The sequence below is a fragment of the Manis javanica genome, chromosome 1 (assembly GCF_040802235.1).
Source record: "Manis javanica isolate MJ-LG chromosome 1, MJ_LKY, whole genome shotgun sequence".
Taxonomy (NCBI): Eukaryota; Metazoa; Chordata; class Mammalia; order Pholidota; family Manidae; genus Manis; species Manis javanica.
This window is the reverse complement of record NC_133156.1, coordinates 93,458,044-93,479,438: the sequence shown is the minus strand read 5'-3', so window position 1 is coordinate 93,479,438 and position 21,395 is coordinate 93,458,044. Positions and strand designations below refer to the sequence as shown.

The 21,395-nt window shown below is 38.6% G+C and overlaps 1 protein-coding gene across 1 annotated transcript in view; it reads right to left on the bottom strand.

The window, feature by feature from the left end:
- The window catches only part of ANKRD31 (ankyrin repeat domain 31), a 173,190-nt gene extending 152,446 nt beyond the window's left edge, over positions 1-20,744 (bottom strand). The window contains exons 1-3 of the mRNA XM_037000313.2: positions 20,455-20,744; positions 11,827-11,900; positions 5,872-5,978 (exon numbers count right to left, since the gene is read on the bottom strand). Coding sequence (XP_036856208.2) covers positions 5,872-5,978; positions 11,827-11,900; positions 20,455-20,558 — 285 coding nt within the window. The 5' untranslated portion in view covers positions 20,559-20,744. The remainder of the gene's footprint in view (positions 1-5,871; positions 5,979-11,826; positions 11,901-20,454) is intronic.
- Positions 20,745-21,395: the final 651 nt, after the last annotated feature.

The following is a 21,395-nucleotide window of genomic DNA, read 5'->3' as shown; positions in this document are numbered from 1 at the left end:
TTTTTTATTCTTGAACATTTGGTAACCACAAAACTAAAGCCTATAATAAATACACAAAAATAGATAAATAAATAAACTTTTAAAAAAGGAGAAATAAAATTATGACACTAAAGAGAACCATCAATAACAAGAGAAGAGCGTAAGAGAGGAAAAAGGGAACAGAGAGGAGCTATAAAAATCAGCCAGAAAATAATGAAGTGGTAATCAGTACATCCCTATCAATAACCACTATAAATGTAAATGGACTGAGAGATTGGATTAAAAAGGTGGTGGCGTGAGAGGTGAGACAGAGGTTTCCTCCTAAAAGTGCCTATAATATGAAAATATGATTAATAAAACTAATACTGAAAGAGCAACAGGAAAGAGGGCTACACCAGACTGCATACACCTGGAGAAAAGAATAAACCTCATGGAACATGGTAACATACCAAAGCCATGGTCTGGTGGGACCCAAGTCCTTCGTCCACCCCAGCTCACCAGTGGGAGGAAGAGAAAGAGAGCAGGAAGGGAGTGGAGGCCAGGAACTGCTGAATACCTAGCTCTGGAGATCTGCTTTGGGAACACAAACCTACATTTCATTGTGCTTTCATGATTAGGGGCGTTGGAAAGCTAAGACAGGCAGAATGCCTGGAGAGACTGAGATTCCAGCCGCTTGTGGAAAGCATGGGTCCATATCTGGCTGCTCTGGAACAAAAGAAAGGCAGGCAGTCTGAGAGACTTCCTAACAGCGTGAGGGCTGCTAAACAGGCAAGGTGCACAGAGCTTAATGCTCAGGAGAAAGATGACAGGTAGACAAAATTGTCAGGGTGCACTCTGCCCAGCAGGTTGGGAACTTTCATGATCTTCAGGTGCTCCAGGCCCCTGGCTGGCTACACAGCTCCAAGTCTCCCATCCGTGATATACAGGCTGCTGTGCCTTCCTCCTGGCCAGCCCCACCTGGCTCACAAAGCAGCAAACACTACCTTGGGGATAGGCCAGCCAGAGGGAGGCCCCGCCTACAGGAGCTACAACAGGAAAGCATAGAGGATTATACCCAGGTGCTCAGCCCACTGGTTCAGGCAGTGGAGACAGGCATAGCAGTGGGGAAGCAGGAAATTGCTTTTTCCTCCTCCTAGGCACCAACAGCACTCCCTTGCCACCCCAGACATTGCTCCAAGGGCTGAGCAGCTCCAGAAAGTACAGCTTCTAGGCACTAGAGGGTACCACATACAAATACGAAACATGAAAGGAGCCTGGGTCAAACCAAAATTGTACAAACACCACAAAAAGAGTCAAATGAAACCAATCTTCCTGAAAAAGATTTCAAAGTAAAAATCATAAACATGCTAATGGAGGTACAGAAAAATATTCAAGATCTCAGGAATGAATTTAGGACAGAAATCCAATCATTGAAGAATACAAAGGAAGGCATTAAAAGCAGATTAGATATGGTGGACAAGATGATAAATGAAATAGAAATTAAGGAAGAGGAATACAAAGAAGCTGAGGCACAGAGAGAAAAAAGGATTTCTAAGAATGAAAGAATATTGAGAGAACTGTGTGACCAATCCAAACGGAACAATATTCGTATCATAGGGTTACCAGAAGAAGAGACAGAAAAAAGGATAGAAATTGTTTTTGAGGAGGTAATTCCTGAAAACTTCCCCAATCTGGGGAAGGAGATATGCTCTCAGGCCATGGAAATACACAAATCTCCCAACACAACGGACTCAAGGAAGACAAGACCAAAGACATATAATAATTAAAATAGCAAAGATTAAGGATAAGGACAGACTATTAAAAGCAGCTAGGGAGAGAAATAAGATCACATACAAAGAAAAGCCCATCAGGCTATCATCAGACTTCTCAGCAGAAACCTTATAGGCCAGAAGGGAGTGGCATGATGTTTTTAATGCAATGAGGCAGAAGGGCCTCAAGCCAACAATACTTTATCCAGAAAGGTTATCTTTTAAATTTGAAGGAGGGATTAAACAATTTCCAGATAAGCAAAAGCTGAGAGAATTTACCTCCCACAAACCATCTCTATAGTTTATTTTGAAGGGACTGCTATAGATGGAAGTGTTCCTAAGGTTTAATAGCTGTCACCAGAGGTAATAAAACCACAGTAAAGAAAGTAGAACAGTTAATTACTGAGCAAATGCAAAATTAAATCAAGTACTCCCAAAGTCAATCAAGTGATAGACAAAGAGTACAAAATATGATACCTAATATATAAAGGATAGAGGAAGAAGAAAAAGGAGGAGAAAAAAAATAACCTTTAGATTATGTTTGCAATACCATCCTAAGTGAGTTAAGTTAGACTCTTAGATAGTAAGGAAGTTAACTTTGAACCTTTGGTAACCATGAATCTAAAGCCTGCAATGGCAATAAGTACATACCTATCAATAATCACCCTAAATGTAAATGGTCTGAATGCACCAATCAAAAGACACAGAGTCAATGAATGGATAAAAAAAAACAAGACCCATCTATATGCCGCCTACAAGAGACTCACCTCAAACCCAAAGACATACACAGACTAAAAGTAAGGGATGGAAAAAGATATTTCATGCAGTTAACAGGGAGAAAAAAGCAGGAGTTGTAGTACTTCTGTATCAGACAAAATAGACTTCAAAACAAAGAAAGTCACAAGAGACAAAGAAGGACATTACATAATGATAAAGTGGTGAATTTAACAAGAAGATATAACCATTAAATATATTTATGCACCCAACAAAGGAGCACCTACGTAAGTGAAACAAATACTAACAGAATTAAAAGGGGAAATAGAATGCAATGCATTCATCCTAGGAGACTTCAACACCTCACTCACTCCAAAGGACAGATCATCTAGACAGAAAATAAGTAAGGAGACAGAGGACAGAGGCAGTGAACAACACATAAGAACAGAAGGAACTAACAGACATCTACAGAACTCTACACCCAAAAGCAGAATACACATTCTTCTCAAGTGCACATCATTTTCAAGAATAGATCATATACTATTCTATAAATTCAAACAGATTGGAATTCTACTAACCAGTTTCTCAGACCCCAAAGATATGAAACTAGAAATAAATTAAACAAAGAAAATGAAAAATCCCACAAACACACGGAGGCTTCACAACATGCTCCTAAATAACCAATGGATCAATGACCATATAAAAACAGGGATAAAGCAATATATGGTGACAAGTGAGAATAATTCCACACCGCAAAATCTGTGGGATGCAGCGAAGGCCATGCTAAGAGGAAAGTATATTGCAATACAGGCCTACATGAGGAAAGAAGAACAATCCCATATGAACAGTATAAACTCACAATTAACGAAACTAGAAAAAGAAGAACAAATAAGGCTGAAAGTCAGTAGAAGGAGGAACATTATAAAGATTAGAGCAGAAATAAATAAAATCAAAGAGAATAAAACGATAGAAAGAATCAAGGAAAGCAAGAGCTGCCTTTTTGAGAAAATAAACAAACTAGACAAACCCCTAGCCAGAGTTATCAAGAAAAAAAGAGAGTCTGCACACATAAAAAGAATGAGAAATGAGAAAAGGAAAAATCACTATGGACATCACAGAAATACAAAGAATTATTAGAGAATATTATTAAAAATTACACGCTAACAAACTGGATAATATAGAAGAAAAAGATGGACAACTTTCTGTTTCTAGAAAATTACAACCTTCTAAGGCGGACCCAGAAAGAAACAGAAAATCTGAACAGACCAATTACCAGCAACGAAATTGAATTGGTAATAAAAAAACTACCTAAGAACAAAACTTCTGGGTCAGATGGCTTCACTGCTGAATTTTATCAAACATTTAGTGAAGACATAATACCCATCCTCCTTAAAGTTTTACAAAAAGTAGAAGAAGAGGGAATACTACCAAACTCATTCTATAAGGCCAGCATCACTCTAATACAAAAACCAGGCAAAGACACCACAAAAAAAGAAAATTACAGACCAATAACCCTGGTGAACACAATGCAAAACTACTCAACAAAATATTAGTAAACTGAATTTAAAAATACATCATCCTCCATTTACAATTGAATGAAAAATAATAAAATACCTAGGAATAAACCTAACCAAGGAGGTGAAAGACCTATACCCTGAAAACTACAAGACCCTCATGACAGAAATTAAAGACAACAATAAATGGAAATGCATCCCATGCTCATGGATAGGAAGAATTAATATTGTCAAAATGGCCATCCTGCCGAAAGGAATTTACAGATTCAACACAATCTCTATCAAAATACCAACAGCATTCTTCAGTGAACTAGAACAAATAATTCTAAAATTCATATGGAACCACAAAAGACCCCGAATAGCCAAAGCAACTCTGAGAAGGAAGAATAAAGCTGGGAGGATTACACTCCCTGACTTCAAGATCTACTACAAAGCCACAGTAATCAAGACAATTTTGTACTGGCACAAGAAAAGACACATAGATCAATGGAACAAAACAGACAGCCCAGATATAAACCCAAGCACATATGGTCAATTAATATGATAAAGCAGTCATGAATATACAATGGGGAAAAGACAGCCTCTTCAACAACTAGTGTTGGCAAAACTACACAGCTACATGTAAGAGATGAAACTGGATTACTTTCTAACTCCATATACAAAAGTAAACTCAAAATGGATCAAAGACCTGAATCTAAGTCATGAAACCATAAAACTTTTAGAAGAATAGCAAGTCTCTTGAATATAACATGAGCAACTTTTTCCTGAACACTTCTCCTCAGGCAAGGAAAACAAAAGCAAAAATGAACAAATGGGACTACATCAAACTAAAAAGCTTCTGTACAGCAAAAGACACCATCAGCAGAACAAGAGGCATCCTACAGTATGGGAGAATATATTTGTAAACCATTTATCTGATAAGGGGTTAACATCCAAAATATACAGAACTCATATGCCTCAACACCCAAAAAACAAATAACCCAATTAAAAAATGGGCAGAGGATATTAACAGACACTTCTCCAAAGAAGAAATACACATGGCCAACAGTCACATGAAGAGATGCTCCACATTGCTAATCATCAGGCAAACACTAATGAAAACCACAATGATATTTCACCTCTTACCAGTTAGAATGGTCACTATCCAAAAGACAAGAGACAACAAATACTGGTGAGGATGCGGAGAAATAGGAACCCTCCTACACTGTTGGTGGGAATGCAAATTGGTGCAGCTGCTATGGAAATAAGTGCAGAGGTTCCTCAGAAAACTAAAAATAGAAATACCATTTGACCCAGTAATTCCACTTTTAGGAATTTACCCAAAGAAAACAAAATCCCTGATTCAAAAAGATATATGCACCCCTATATTTATTGCCATACTATTTGCAATAGCCAAGATATGGAAACAACCAAAGTGTCCATCCATAGATGAATGCATAAAGAAGATGTGGTACATATACACAATGGAGTATCATTCAGCCATAAAAGAACAGAAATCCTGCCATTTGCAACAACATGCATGGATCTAGAGAACATTATGCCCAATGAAATAAGCCAGGCAGACAATGATAAATACTGTATGATTTCACTTATTTGTGGAATATAAAAACAAAGCAAAAGAGAATGAAACAAAACAGTATTAGACTCATAGAAACTGAGAAGTGACTAATGGTTACGAAGGGGGAAGGGTGGGGGTGGGTGCAAGGGGAAGGCAAGGTGGATAAAAGGCACAATTTGCAGTCACAATATAAGTTGATCAAGGGGAATGTTGAACCACTGTGGTGTACATTTGAAACCAAAATAAGATTGTATATTGATAGATTAATAAAAACAAATTAATCATTTATAATTTGCCACTCTTTAAAACAGCATTTCCAATTTTTAATAAGCTTGTATTTAATCAAAATGCCACACACCTGTAAGACTGCATCTTCACCAAGAAAAGTTATCATGTTGTTTTTGCTCATTTGCTCTTGTGGATCCTCTCTGAGTTTAAACCCAAGCTGAATCTTAGGGGATGTGCCTGGAAATAGAAATTATTTGCCACACTTTTACTGCTGTTTTGACAATGACCCAAGGATTTTTACATATACTGCATAATATCATTAAAATTCATTTTATAAGTTAGAATTTCCAGCTGCCACTTTTATATGTCAAGGTTTTTAAATTATTAATTAGGAAGAAATGTATATTATACTCAATAAAATAATACTTGATTTTTCTTTGTTTCAGGATGACTGAATGCAAAGGATATGTATAGAAAATTATATAGACTTAAACCCCAGTAGAAAGTATTTTCTTTTTTTTAAATTTCATTTTAGGTCATTTTTACAAACTCATAATGCTAATATTTAATTGATAAAAAAAAGTCAGGATACTGATCAAGATGGTGGTGTGAGTAGAGCAGCGAAAATCTCCTCCCAAAATCATATATATATTTGAAAATACAACAAATACAACTATTCCTAAAAGAGAGACCAGAAGACACAGGACAACAGCCAGACTACATCTACACCTGTGAGAACCCAGCGCCTTGCGAGGAGGTAAGATACAAGCTGTGGCCTGGCAGGACCTGAGCACCCCTCACCCCAGCGCCCACTGGGAGGAGAGGAGTCGGAGCGGAGAGGGAGAGGGAGCCCTAGCCATCTGCACTGGGAGCACAGACACACAGTTCATAGTGTGCTGGATACTAGGGAAACAAGACATTAAGACCTGTGAGCAGGTTCCCGCAGCCGGCGCCCATGGGACAGAGAAAAGCAAGTGCTTCTTGAAAGTCTTAAAGGGACAGGGACCCCACAGCTGGATGGAAGCGTCCAGGGACACTGAGCCCAGCAGCTGGAATCCCAGGGAACTCTAGGCGCCCTAACCCCCTGGGCAGCAGTGCAGCTCAGAGACCCCTCACAGCAATAAACAGCCTCCCGCCCATTTCCCCTCTGATGTGGCTCCACCATATTGGAACAGCAGCCTCAGGCTGGCCATGCCCATAGCAACCGTGGAGCTCCACAGTGGCCGGGCAAGAATCAGAGACCCTGTCTGCATGCAGCTGCCCAGCACAAGCTTCTAGGGGTCACTGTTCTCCCAGGAGAGGAAGGCCACAAACCAGCAAGAAGGGACGTTCTCCCAGGCGACACACACACCAGCTCCCCACAACTACCTCTATCGCCATGAAAAGGCAGAAGAATTTGACACAAACCAGACTAACCGAGACATCCTCCCCTTAGAGGGAACCTGGGGAGATAGACATAACCAATCTCCCTGAAAAAGAACTCAAAATAAAGGTCATAACCATGCTGATGGAGCTGCAGAGAAATATGCAAGAGCTAAGGGATGAAGTCCAGAAGGAGATTACAGAAATGAAACAATCTCTGGAAGGATTTATAAGCAAAATGTATAAGATGCAAGAAGCCATTGATGGAATTGAAACCAGAGAACAGGAATGCATAGAAGCTGACCCAGAGAGAGATAAAATGATCTCCAGGAATGAAACAATATTAAGAGAACTGTGTGACCAATCCAAAAGGAACAATATCCACATTATAGGGGTACCAGAAGAAGAAGAGAGAGAAAAAGAGATAGAAAGCATCTTTGAAGAAATAACTGCTGAGACCTTCCCCAAATTGGGGGAGGACATAGTTGCTCAGACTACAGAAGCACACAGAAATTCCAACAGAAGGGACCCAAAAAGGACAACTCCAAGGCACATAATAATTAAAATGGCAAATATCAAGGACAAGGACAGAGTATTAAAGGTAGGCAGAGAGAGAGAAAAGGTCACCTACAAAGGAAAACCCATCAGGCTATCATCAGACTTCTCAACACAAACCTTACAGGCCAGAAGAGAATGGCATGATGTATTTAATGCAATGAAACAGAAGGGCCTTGAATCAAGGTTACTGCATCCAGCACGATCATCATTTAAATATGAAGGAGGGATTAAACAATTCCCAGACAAGCAAAAGTTGAGGGAATTTGCCTCCCACAAACCACCTCTACAGGGTATGTTAGAGGGACTGCTCTAGATGGGAGCACTCCTAAGGCTAAATAGATGTCACCAGAGAAAATAAAATGACAGCAAAGAAAGCAGACCAACCAAATACTAACTAAAGGCAAAAAATAAAATCAACAACCCACAAAAGCAGTTAAACAAAACACAAAAGAGCACAGAATAAAACAACCAACATATAAAGAATGGAGGAGGAGGAATAAGAAGGGAGAGAAATAAAGAATCACCAGACAGTGTTTATAATAGCTCAATAAGTGAGTTAAATTAGACAGTAAGATAGGATGACTGAATGCAACCTTGAACCTTTGGTAACCACGAATCTAAAGCCTGCAAAGGCAATAAATACATATCTTTCAATAATCACCCTAAATGTAAATGGACTGAATACACCAATCAAAAGACACAGAGTAATAGAATGGATAAAAAAGCAAGACCCATCTCTATGCTGCTTACAAGAGACTCACCTCAAACCTAAAGACATGCACAGATTAAAAGTCAAGGGATGGAAAAAAGATATTTAATGCAAACAACAGGGAGAAAAAAGCAGGTGTTGCAGTACTAGTATCAGACAAAACAGACTTCAAAACAAAGAAAGTAACAAGAGATAAAGAAGGACATTACATAATGATAAAGGGGTCAGTCCAACAAGAGGATATAACCATTATAAATATATATGCACCCAACACAGGAGCACCAACATATGTGAACCATTTGACCCAGGAATTCCACTTTTAGGAATTTACCCTAAGAATGCAGCAGCCCAGTTTGAAAAAGACAGATGCACCCCTATGTTTATCGCAGCACTATTTACAATAGCCAAGAAATGGAAGCAACCTAAGTGTCCATCCATAGATGAATGGATAAAGAAGATGTGGTACATATTCACAATGGAGTATTATTCAGCCATAAGAAGAATACAAATCCTACCATTTGCAACAACATGGATGGAGCTAGAGGGTATTATGCTTAGTGAAATAAGCCAGGCGGAGAAAGACAAATACCAAATGATCTCACTCATATGTGGAGTATAAGAACAAAGAAAAACTGAAGGAACAAAACAGCAGCAGAATCACAGAACCCAAGAATGGACTAACAGTTACCAAAGGGAAAGGGTCTGGGGAGAATGGGAGGGAAGGGAGGAATAAGGGTGGGGAAAAGAAATGGGGGATTACAATTAGCATGTATAATGTGGGGGGGCATGGGGAGGGCTGTGCAACACAGAGAAGACAAGTAGTGATTTTACAGCATCTTACTATGCTGATGGACAGTGACTGTAATGGGGATTGTGGGGGGGACATGGTGAAGGGGGGACCCTAGTAAACAATGTTCTTCATGTAATTATAGATTAATGAGAACAATAACAACAAAAAAAAGTCAGAGCATCTGTTTTCAAGATGGCAAATTGAGCCCTTACTTCAATTGTTTTTCCCTTCCTAGTTCCTAAAAAGAATCCAAAGAAATTATCTGTTTGGTTTTTATTTTATGAAATGTAGCAAGGAAAAAAGGAAATATACCCTCTATAAATTAGAAGATGGTAATAAATTAAAGGGAAACCAAGCTATGGTAAAGAGCTGTCAGTCAACATAGGAAAAGGAGGGGCTCCTTCAGAAGTAACTATATGGATTTCTTCAGCAGAACTCCAGAAAAATCACATAGCTCAGAGTAAATCTCACCAACAAAAGATGGAAGAGGATAAACTAGAAGCTCGCAGTGTTAGTCTCATACTTCACTGAGCTTGCTCTTTGTACAAAAGAAGCTTAGAATGAAAGCTGTAGCCAGCTACTTTGTAGGAATATATCTTCCCTGCCAGATACAGAAATGTACTAAAGCTCAGACTGATAAAAATAACTTAATGATGGCAAAGAAGTAGAAACAGTCAAACAGATTAATGAAACAATACAAAAAGTAGGAAATGTAAAATGTAACAATAATGGTATTTTAAACAGTGGCAACAAGATAAGCTATTCAACCAATAACACTGTGGCAATAAATTAACCACTAGAAAAAATGACATTGAAAGCCTACCTCCCCATATGCCAAAATATTCCAAAGAGAGTAAAGATATAAACGTAAAAACTGTAAATGTAATAAATGGAAATAATGATAAATGAAAATAGTTTTATGATCTCGAGGTAAGTAAAATGTTTCTAATTTTGAAAAAAACAAGACACCCTAAGATTGACAGGTTTTACTAAAGCAAAACTTAAAATTTCTGAAGTACAAAATATGATTATAAAAAGTAGACAACTGAGTAAAACTATATGCCACATACACATATGACAAAGATTTTGCTATCTTCAATACGTAAAATGCTCTTAGAGATAAACTAATAATAAAATGAGAATAGTAGGAGACATAAAAGGTAATTTACACACATACACACAAAATGATGAATGGGAAATATTAAAATATGCCCACTCTTGGTATCTTCTGGCAATGCAAATTAAAATAATCAGGTACTTTTTATACCAGTTTGGCAAAGACTAAGTATGTCCTGTGTTGGAGCTAGAAGGAAAAAGCCATTTTTTTTACAGAGCAGTATGTTAAAATCTGGTGTTTGCACATCCTTTAAAAGAAAATCAATTTTAGCTAACTATTATAACAAAATAATCAGAAAAGCAGGTAAAGGTATAAGCATTAGAATATTCACATTTGTTATAGTATTGAGGAACAGCAAAAATACAATCAATTCATTAAATAAGGGGATATTTATACAATAGAATAATATGTAGCAATTTAAAAGGTTCAGGTAGATCAATATAACAAGGAAATAAATATATGTAGTACAATACCAATTATGAAAAAAGGTATTTATATTTTGCCTAAAAAAGTCCAGAAAGATATACAAATAAATACTGACAATTATTGGGAGTAGAATTACATGGAAAAGTAGAGGTGGGACCTTTCACTTTCTAATTTTAAAAATATTATATACTTTTAATAGCAAAAACAATAAAGGTCTATCCATTTGGAAAAGGAAAGGAAAAAATGTGGTTGGAATATTAAAACAGGCCTCTAACTTCTTTCTTGCAGCACTTTATATAATCATAAGATCACATTTTAGTGACCAATATTACACACTGACCCTTTAACTTTTATGTAGGAAAAACTGCTACAAGATGAAACTGTAACCTGCTGCTGGGGTATCAGGTGAGATGATGAACAGTGAAAAGACTTTGTGAACTTGTACATAAAAGATCTTTGTGGTGTTTAGAAAATTTTTCTTCTATTCTACACCTGTTTCCAGACATCTGCTAAAGTAAAATATGGCTCATAGAAAGAAGTCATAAAAGGAAATAATCTGCCATTTAAAAAGCTACTGCAATAAGAGTGTATATCAGCAATACCTTAATAAAAAATATAAATAAATAAATAAAAGCTACTGCAGCATTGATCTTTTTTAACAGTGATGGTAAGTGTAGATTTTTCTAGAAGCATTTAAATTGACCTAGAAGTGGACTCAGGAAGGTTGGAGAACAGGTGAAAGGCACTTTTTAAAAATATATATACACCAAGGATATTTACACCTTAATTTTAGTCTGAAAGAATTGGACTGGTTATTAAAAAGTACTATTTACTTTTACAAATAGGCAAGTTCCAGCGGTAACCTGGAGATCTGGGAGAGAAGAGCTATCTAGGTGCCACTTCCATATCTCTGAGGCCTTCTCAGGGAGTCATAAACATCCTCCAGAAGTTACAAGCCTCACTTCTGTCCTTATAGTAATAGATCTTAGGGTTTAATACAGATGCCTATAAGAAACTAAGTCTCTCTAAAGATAAAGAACAAGACTAAATATAGAAGGAGAAGTTAATAGAATAATTCTTGGGAAATTAAAGGGGCTACTTAGTGAAAAGAATTATTTCTCACCTTTGTACATTCCATTTAAACCAGGATGGAGACTGAACTCAGATCCAAGAGATGGGTCTTGACCGAAGAGCAACCTTCAAATAACAAAAAAAAAAAAAAAAAAGGTATAGACTGTTATCACATTTCAAAAAAGAAGGTACAGGCTGTTATCATTCTTCCCAAACAAAGACTAACAATTTAACCATCATTTTTTACTATGCTTAAACTTGCTAAAATTCTTAGCTACACCACTATTAATATTTCTACATCAAAGTATTTTTCTCAGAAATATACCCCTTAATTAAAAAAACTTATCAAGATGAAAAATAAAGACTTGTTCATATGGTCATGTTCATTTTTACAAATACTCTGTTAATTTGGGATATTTGGGAATAACACACAAATATCAATACAGTTGCTGAACAGAGATAAAATAAGATCATTTGAGGGACCAGTGCTGGTAGGTTTCCTTTACATTTGTCTAAACCACAGAGAATTTGAGATTGAAATCCCAGGGTTAAATATAAGTGTATACTTTCAGAATATACAATAATAGAATTCCTCAATTTTTGGATTCACATCTTACTATGAATTAGGCATCACTGAGGTAACATAGAGAACACACGGTCCTCACTTTCAAGAAGCTTCAAATCTAGTGTGGGATACAAAACTAAGAAATACCAATGATACACCACAGTGGGTATTCTATGAAACAGACTTAGGTGTTCATCTTTTCTGTTTAAAAATACCTTTACAGAATTCAAAGGGCAAAGGCCTTGAATAGAATTGAAAGGACTTGAATTTCTCCAAAGAGGATATACAAAAGGCCAGTAAGCACATGAAAAGATGCTCAACACTGCTAAACATTGGGGAAATGCAAATCAAAACCACAGTAACATACCACTGCACATTCATTAGGATGGTTATGATAAAAAAATGAAACAAATAAAGATCATGAAACAAAAAACAAAAGAGAAAATAAGTGTTGACAAGGATATGGAGAAATGAGAACTCGTGTGCATCGCTAGTGGGAATGTAAAATGGCACAGCCATTATGCAAAACAGTATGGTGGTTCCTCAAAAAATGAAACATAGAACTACCATTTAATCTGGTAATTACATTTATGGGCATGCACACAAATTAACTGGAAGCAGGGATTTGAACAGGTATCATATACCCATGATCATAGAAGCATTATTCATAATAGTCCAAAGTTGGAAGCAACCCAAGTGTCCATCAATGGATGAATGGATAAGCAAAATGTGGTACATACATACAATGGAATATTATTCAGCCTTAAAAAGGAAGGAAATACTGATCCATGCTAGATCTTAAAGACATTATACTAAGTGAAATATGTCTGAGACAAAAGGACAAATGTATAATTTCATTTATATGAGGTACCTAGAGCAGTCGGATTCAGAGACAGAAAGTAGAACGGTGGTTTCCAAAGGCTGAGGAGAAAGGGGGATGAAGTGTCTATATGAGAGAGAGAGATGAATACACACAAAGACTGCATGAGGGCACCGGTGGAAGGTGACCATCTGCAAGTTAAAGAGAGTCCTCTGGGGAAAGCAAACCTGTCTGCACCCTAATCTTGAACTTCCAACCTCTAGAACTGTGATAAAATTAATTTGTTGATTAAGCCACCCTGTCAGTAGTATTTTCAGGGCAGCCTGAGCAAACTAATATATCGTTAGTCTTCGCTAGCTTCCCAGGATAAGACTTTTTAAGCTAATTTTATGTCTTTCCTCTTTCAGACCTGGAACTGGTTGGTCACTTCTCATGGAGCCTTGGTTCCTTTGAATAGGACATAGTATTTAGAGTCCACAATACTATTGTTATCATTAATAATAGGATAAGTGAAAAAAATTACTTTGTAATTCCTTATATCCTTAAGGTAAATCTTGTTTGGCATGTATATCTAAATTTAATGTTTTAAAGGCCCTTAAAATAATTCCTTTTTGTATAATTATGCTACCAAATGAATATAGGCAGACCTCAGAGATACTGTGAATTCAATTCCAGACAACCACAATAAAGCAAGTATCAGAATAAAATGAGTCAAATGAATTTTGTTTTCCCAGTGTATATAAAAGTTACATTTACACTATACTGTAGTCAATTAAGTGTGCAATACTCTCATGTCTAAAAAAAAGTACATGCCTTAACTAAAAAATACTTTATTGCTAAAAAAATTAACTATCACCTGAGCTTTCAACAAGACACAATCACTGATCACAGATCACCATAACAAATACAATAATGAAAAAGTCTGAAACTGTGAGAATTATCAAAATGTGACACACAAACATGAAGTAAGAGGATGAGGCTGGGAAAATGGTGCTGACAGACTTGTCCAATGCAGGGTTGCCACAAACCTTCAATTTGTGAAAAACACAGTATCTGCAAAGTACAATGAAGTGAACTAAAATAAAATGAAGTATGCCTGTACATAATTAGGTTCACTTGTTTAATCTTGCTTTTGAGAATTTTTTTAATGTTCATTTAATTTTTTAATAATTATGTAAGCCATTTGCATTGTTCCAAAGGCAAATGTACTAAATAAGACATAGAGAAGCCTCGTACTATACCTATCCTTTCACCCACCTGTTCTTTCCCTCCCCATTTTTTTAATTGTATGGTTTATCCTTTCAGTGTGTTTTTGAAAATACAAACAGTATTTCCAAATCATTCTCTTAGTCCTTCTTAGATAATCAGGAGCATTTTATAAACACTTCTCTACCGTATTTTTTATTTAACAACATATCCAGTAGATTGATTATCATACAAGACAGAGACACTTCTCATTTCTTCTCATTAATATTCACAGTACACCATTGTGTGGATTCTTACAGTTTTAAAAGCTTATTAAAATATGTGCATGGAAGTTAAACCTTTTAGTAAGAAAATTTATAGAACTATGTTCTCCATTCCCAAAAATATACATCATATATATAATCTTACATACATAATGTAGAACAGTTTACTAAGAAAAATAAAAGCTGACTTTCAAAAAAAACCTGAGGTGGGGGAGATGGAGGCATGAGAAGTGAGGCAAAAATCTCCTCCCAAAACCACATACAATGCAAAAATAGAGCAAATACAACTAATCCTAAAAGAGAGACCAGAAATAAGATTGCACCAGTCAGCTACATCTGGGAAAAGAGTACATCTCACTGAGAATGGTAAAGTAACAAAGCCACAACCCGGCAGGCCCAGGGCCCTCCCCCCAACCCAGCTCACTGGTGGGAAGAAGAGAAACAGAGTGGGTAGCAGGTAGAAGTGCAGGACTACTAAATACCCAGCCCTGGAGATCTACTCAGAGAGCACAAACCCACTTTGCATGGTGCTCTGGAGATTAGAGGGGATAAAAAGCAAGTCAGGTACAAGACAGGGAGAGACTGAGATTCTAGCCACTCATGGAGAACAGATTCCAACAACCAGCCACTCTAGGAAAAAAGAAAGGTGGGTGCTCTGAAAGACTTCCCAACATTGAGAGGGCTGCTAAAGGGCAAGGATTACACAGAGCTTGCTGTTCAAGAGAAGGAACAGGTGGACAAAATAGTTCCAGCACACTCATGCCAGCTGGTTGAGAACTTTCAGGAGCTTCAGGTGCTCCATTCCCCTGGCTGGCAACACAGCCGTGAGGCCCACCCACCATAAACAGCCTGCTGCTCCTTCCTCCCAGTCGGCACCTGCATGCAAACCTGATGCCCCTGCCATCACTCCAGGCCAGCCAGAGGGCAGCCCCACCTACGGCAACTACAGGGGCTTAACACAGAGCCTGCTCTCTGCACACACTAGCCCTGACAGTGGAGACAGGTACTGTGGCCAGGAAGCAGTTAAGAGTTCTGCCTCCCAACAGGCCAGCGACCCCGCCATCGCGCCAGGCCAGCCAGAGAGCAGCCCTGCCTATGACAGCTACAGGGGCTTAATGCACAGGCTATTTCCTAGGTGTGGCTCACTGGCCCTGACAGCAGAGGCAGGCACTGAGGCCAGGAAGCAGGAAAGCGCTCTCTCCATAGGGCAGGCACTGGCACCACTCACCACCACTCCAGGTGCTAGGCAGCTCAAAAGAGCAGAGCTTCTGGGCACTAAAGGGTGCTGCCTACCTGAAGCTAATATTTTTCATTATTCAATATGATTATGAAAGGCAGAAGAACCTTGTCCAATCCAAAATCCCTCAAACACCAGAAAGAGGGCTCAGTGAAACTGAAATCACCAATCTTCCTGAAAAAAGAATTCAAAATAAGTTATAAGCATGCTAATGGAGGTAAATATTCAAGTTCTAAGGGATGAATTCAAGAGAGAGATAGACACTTTGAAAAATACAGTGGCTGAAATGAAACATACAATGGAGGGATTTAAAAGCAGATTACATGAGGTGGAGGAGATAGTAAATGGAATATAAATTAGAGAACAGAAATACAAAGAGGCTGAGGCACAGAGAGAAAAAAGGATCTCTAGGAATGAAAGAATATAAAGAGAACTGTGTGACTAATCCAAATGGAACAATATTCATATTATAGGGGTACCAGAAAAAGAAGAGAAATAAAAAGGGATAGAAAGTGTCTTTTAAGAAATAATTACTGAAAACTTCCACAATATGAGGAAGGAAATAGTCTCTCAGGACATGGATATGCACAGACATCTCAACACAAGGGACCCAAGGAAGAAAACCCCAAGACATAAGATAATTAAAATGGCAAAGAACAAGGACAAGGACATAATATTAAAAGCAGCCAGAGAGAAAAAAGATCACATACAAAGGAAAACCCATCAGGCTATCAGCAGACTTCTCAGCAGAAACCTTACAGGTCGGAGGGAGTGGCATGATAGATTCAATGCAATGAAACAGAAGGGCCTCAAAGGAAGAACACTCTACCCAGCAAGATTATTATTTAAATTTGAAGGCGGGACTAAACAATTCCAAGATAAGCAAAAGTTGAGGGAATTTACCTCCTACAGACCATCTATCTACAGTGTATTTTAAAGGAACTGCTCTAGATGGAAGTGCTCCTAAAGCTAAATAGTTGTCACCAGAGTAAATAAAACCACACTAAAGGAAGCAGATCAATTAATCACTAACCAAATGCAAAATTAAATCAGCTACCCACAAAGTCAGTACAAGGAATACAAAAAGAGTATAGATATGACACCTAACATATAAAGAGTAGAGGAGGATTAAAAAGAAGTGGGGAAAAGAGGAATCTTCAGATTGTGTTTATAACAGCATAATAAGCAAGTTAAGTTAGACTGTTAGGTAGTAAAGAAGCTGCCCTTGAACCTTTGGTAACCACAAAGCCAAAGCCTGCAACGGCAATAAGAACGTATCTATCAATAATCACCCTAAATGTAAATGGACTGAATGCACCAATCAAAAGACACAAAGTTACAGAATGGATTAAAAAGCAAGACCCATCTATATGCTGCCTACAAGAGACTCACTTCAAACCCAAAGACATAGACAGACTAGAAGTGAAGGGATAGAAAAAGATATTTCATGCAAACAATAGGGAGAAAAAAGCAGGAGTTGCAATACTTTTATCAGACAAAATAGACTTCAAAACAAAGAAAGTAACAAGAGACAAAGTAGGGTATTATGTAATAATAAAGGGGTCAGTCCAACAAGAGGATATAACCATTATAAATATCTATGCACCCAAACGACCATAGGAGCACCCAAATATGTGCAACACATACTAACAGAATTAAAGGGAGAAACAGAATGCAATGCATTCATTTTAAGAGACTTTAACACACCACACACTCCAAAAGATAAACCAACCAGACAGAAAATTAGTAAGCAGACAGAGGCACTGAACAACCCATTACAACAGATGGACCTAACAGACATCTAAAGAACACTCCACCCAAAGGCAACAGGATACACATTCTTCTCTAGCTAGAGGAACCATACTCTGAAGAGTATGGAGAGAATCTCTTTTATTTTCTTCTCTCCCTTAACATTTTACAGTGAAAGGAACCCCATTGGCAGGGAACTGCTCTACAGAGAGAAGGCTAACTCTCTGAGGGAAACCTCTTTCTGGTCAGATGAACCAGCATGTGGTTACAGGGAAGGAAGGGTGAATGAGAATCTTAGAAAAAAAGAAAGCAGGAAAGGGGAATCACCTAATTCTCTGTATGATCCAACATAAGTCCCGGGTTCAACTCTTCCTGAATTGTCCACATGCACAACAGATTCAAAGAAGCATAAAAAAGGCTGAATATGATATTAAATACTTCCCAACTTCAAGATTAACCCCTGAGTGGTACATGAGTCAAACAGACTCAAACAGCATAGTAAAGGCTCTAAAATTTGAACAGATGTAACCATCATCTACAGAAGGCAAAAGACAATGTGTAGTCAGAACCTGATCAGGTTGACTACCTATCAAAACAAACAAAAATCAACACCCTCCAGAGAATTTTAACAGAACTAAGAGTCCAGAACATATTCAAAATATACAGGATATAATCCAGAATTACTCAACATGCTAAGGACAGAAAAATCTGACTAATTCTTGAGAGAAAATTTAATTAACACATACCACATACACCCCTCACACACGTTAGAATTACAAAACTAAGACTTTAAAGCAGCTATTATAATCATTTTCTATGAGATAAGGTGAATCCTCATAAATGGATGAAAACATTGATTGACATTCTCAGCAGAGAAATAAAATCTATAAAAGAAAATCAGATGGAAATTTTAGAAGAAATAATTATATGAAATAAAAAGTTAACGGGATGGGCTCAAAAACAGAATGGAGATGACAAAGGAAAGAGTAAAATCTGAAGACAGAGCAATAGAAACTATACAGTTTGAATAACTGAGAATAAAAAAAAGTTTTAAATATTAATAGAGCCTCAGTAATCTGGCAGCCACTATCAAAAGATCTGCTATTTCATGTCTTTTAAAGTCCCAGAAGGGTAGGAGAAAAAGTCTGGTACAAAAAAGATTGTATGAAGAAATCAGAAAACTTCCCAAGTTGGGTGAAAGACACAAATTTACAAATTCAAGAATCTCAGTGAACTTAAAACAGGAAAAACACAAAGAAAATCATACTCAGACACATCAAAATCAAAGTACTGAAAACCAAAGATGGGGGGAGGGGGACGAAGACATACAGAAAAGATGATATACTACATATAAGGGAATAGTGATTTAAATGGGGGATGGGGCTTGACTACAATGGGAGGGATGGAACTGTCTGGATCTTCATTGTGGTGGTAGTTTTAAGAAAGATTCCATTTAGTATTAGTCAAAATGCTCCCTGTACACCAACAAAGAACACATATTAGGGTATGTATATATAAATGAGCCAGAAACCTGTCCTTTACTGCTGTCCTTCTCTCATTTTCTGTATCTAATCAACCACCATTTCATAAAAAATTTACTTTCTAAAGATTTCTCAAATTTGCCCTTTTCCTCCATTCCCACTGTTTCTTCTTGGTTGAGCTCTCATCATCCCAATCTGTTACTATATTGATCACAAAGGTAACCTTGGTTGACTTGCTTTGCAAAAGATGATACTTGCTCTAACAGTACCAGCTTTAACCTGGAAGCTTGTTAGAATGTAGAATCTCAGACCCCACTGTAGAACTCCTGAATTGGGATCCACATTTTAACAGAATTCTGAAAGGCTTTGTAAACAAAATACAATGAAATTTGAAAAGCCCCTAGACTGGCGCATGCCAGATTGAATGAAAATCTTACTGTGCTGCTCCTCCCCTTAACATCTTATAAACACCCTACCAGGACACAAAGCAGGATATGCATGACCTCACCCTGCCTTCCTCTTCAGGCTCATGTTTCATTTAACACTTACTAAGACTTAACTGTCCGTGTAAGTCCAATACACATAGCAATGCTGTGTCCCATTGCTACACCTTTACCCATGCAGTTCCCTTGGCCTAGAATACCTGGTTGTCTTCATCTGGTAATTCCTACACCTTCAATCCTCCCTATTTAGAAGTTGACCTTAGCAAACTGACTACCACCTAGGTTAAGGTAAGAGTCCCTCTGGACTTCTTTCATCCCTGGACTTCCCACATTTTATTGAAATTATCTGTTTATGTGTCTTTCCTGGCGTGTAGGTTTCTCAAAGGCATTGGACTCATCTATTTTTTCCCTGTATCTAGCACAGAGAACTAGATATGTTAAAGAAGGTTTTGATGAACTGAACTACCATCTTTTTTTTTTATTCTTAGAAAACTATGTTTCTAGTCTGGCAGTAACCAGTTTCCCCATCACACAATCTTTTCATGAGGGAAATGAAGCTAACCGTCTCCTAAACCTGAGCTACAAGCTGCTTGAAAACAGAATGAATTTGAATTTAGACACAACACTTTTTTGCCTGTGTATTTACAGCCCCAAGCTAAGAGGAAAGGCTTTTTTAAAATGCCATAAAGCCCCTACTGTAAAGCTCATTTTGTCCAAATTTGGGGGCTAGGGAGCCCTTAGGTCTTGTTTATTTACAAATTCTTAGCTCAGGCCTTGCTGCCCCGCAAGGCTCTAATCCTGACCGTAAAGATAGGCTCAGCTGGTAACAATCTCTGTTCAAATCTCAGAGGGCCACTCTATAGCCAAAGCCCAGGCCTAACAGCGCTTTCTCCACGGCCCAGCCCAATGGGGTCACCTTCTCCGGGGCAGCTCCTCGTCGTCCAAGTCGCTCTCTGTCACCGACCCCTCAATCACCGTTTCATCACTGTCCCAGTCGGGGGCCTGGGCCCCTTCCTCCATCTTGGCCTCACACTCGGATAATGTGACTTTTCCTCGTTCTCTAACTAACCCCCTTTCCGCAAGAAGAGAACACCCCGAGGGCCAGGGAAAACTGTTGGTTAAAAATAAAATTTGTGACGAGGGCCGGGCCTCGCTCACACCGCGGACCGAAGGCCCAAAGGCCCCGCGGAGGCCAGCCGTCGGAAAGGCGGCCCCGCACGCCGCCGACAGGGGGAGCCACGCGTCTCGCGTCCGAGCCGCGCGCTGCGTGGCCCCGCCCCCAGCGCAGTGCTGGAAGTGGCTGGCGCGCGCCCGCGAGCCCCGGGTGCGCGGAAGGCCTTTGGCGTTCCTCGCTGCGGCTTGCAGTTTGGACGCTAGTGGTGTTATAAGTGATCACACTAAAATCCTAATATAAGTAGGATTTCACGAAACTTCTATCTTCTTATTTATACTTCTCCTTATTTCCCACGTTTTCTACAGACTTTTGGACTAGATAATATATTTACATGGTTCAAAAAATGTCTCAAAAGTATGAAAGGGTGTGTAGTGGAAATCTCTCTGTCATACCGATTCTCTCGTTGGGCAGACAGGATATCGGGGCTATAAGCGCGAAGGCTAGAAAGGCCGCGGGGCCGCAGGCCGACCGCAGGCAGTGCTCACCTAACGCCTTGGGCAGCGAAGGAGACGGGTCTCGTGAACCGCAGTGCATCTCCTGCTGGTGGGACGCAGACCCGGCAAGAAAGGTCAGCTACTGCACTACCCCAGCCAAGGCTCTCATTCCCTTCTCATTCTGAAGCCAGAATGTTACCTGAGACCCGAAGAGTGTTTTTGCAGTCCACCAAGTGCTGCCTTTCTTCC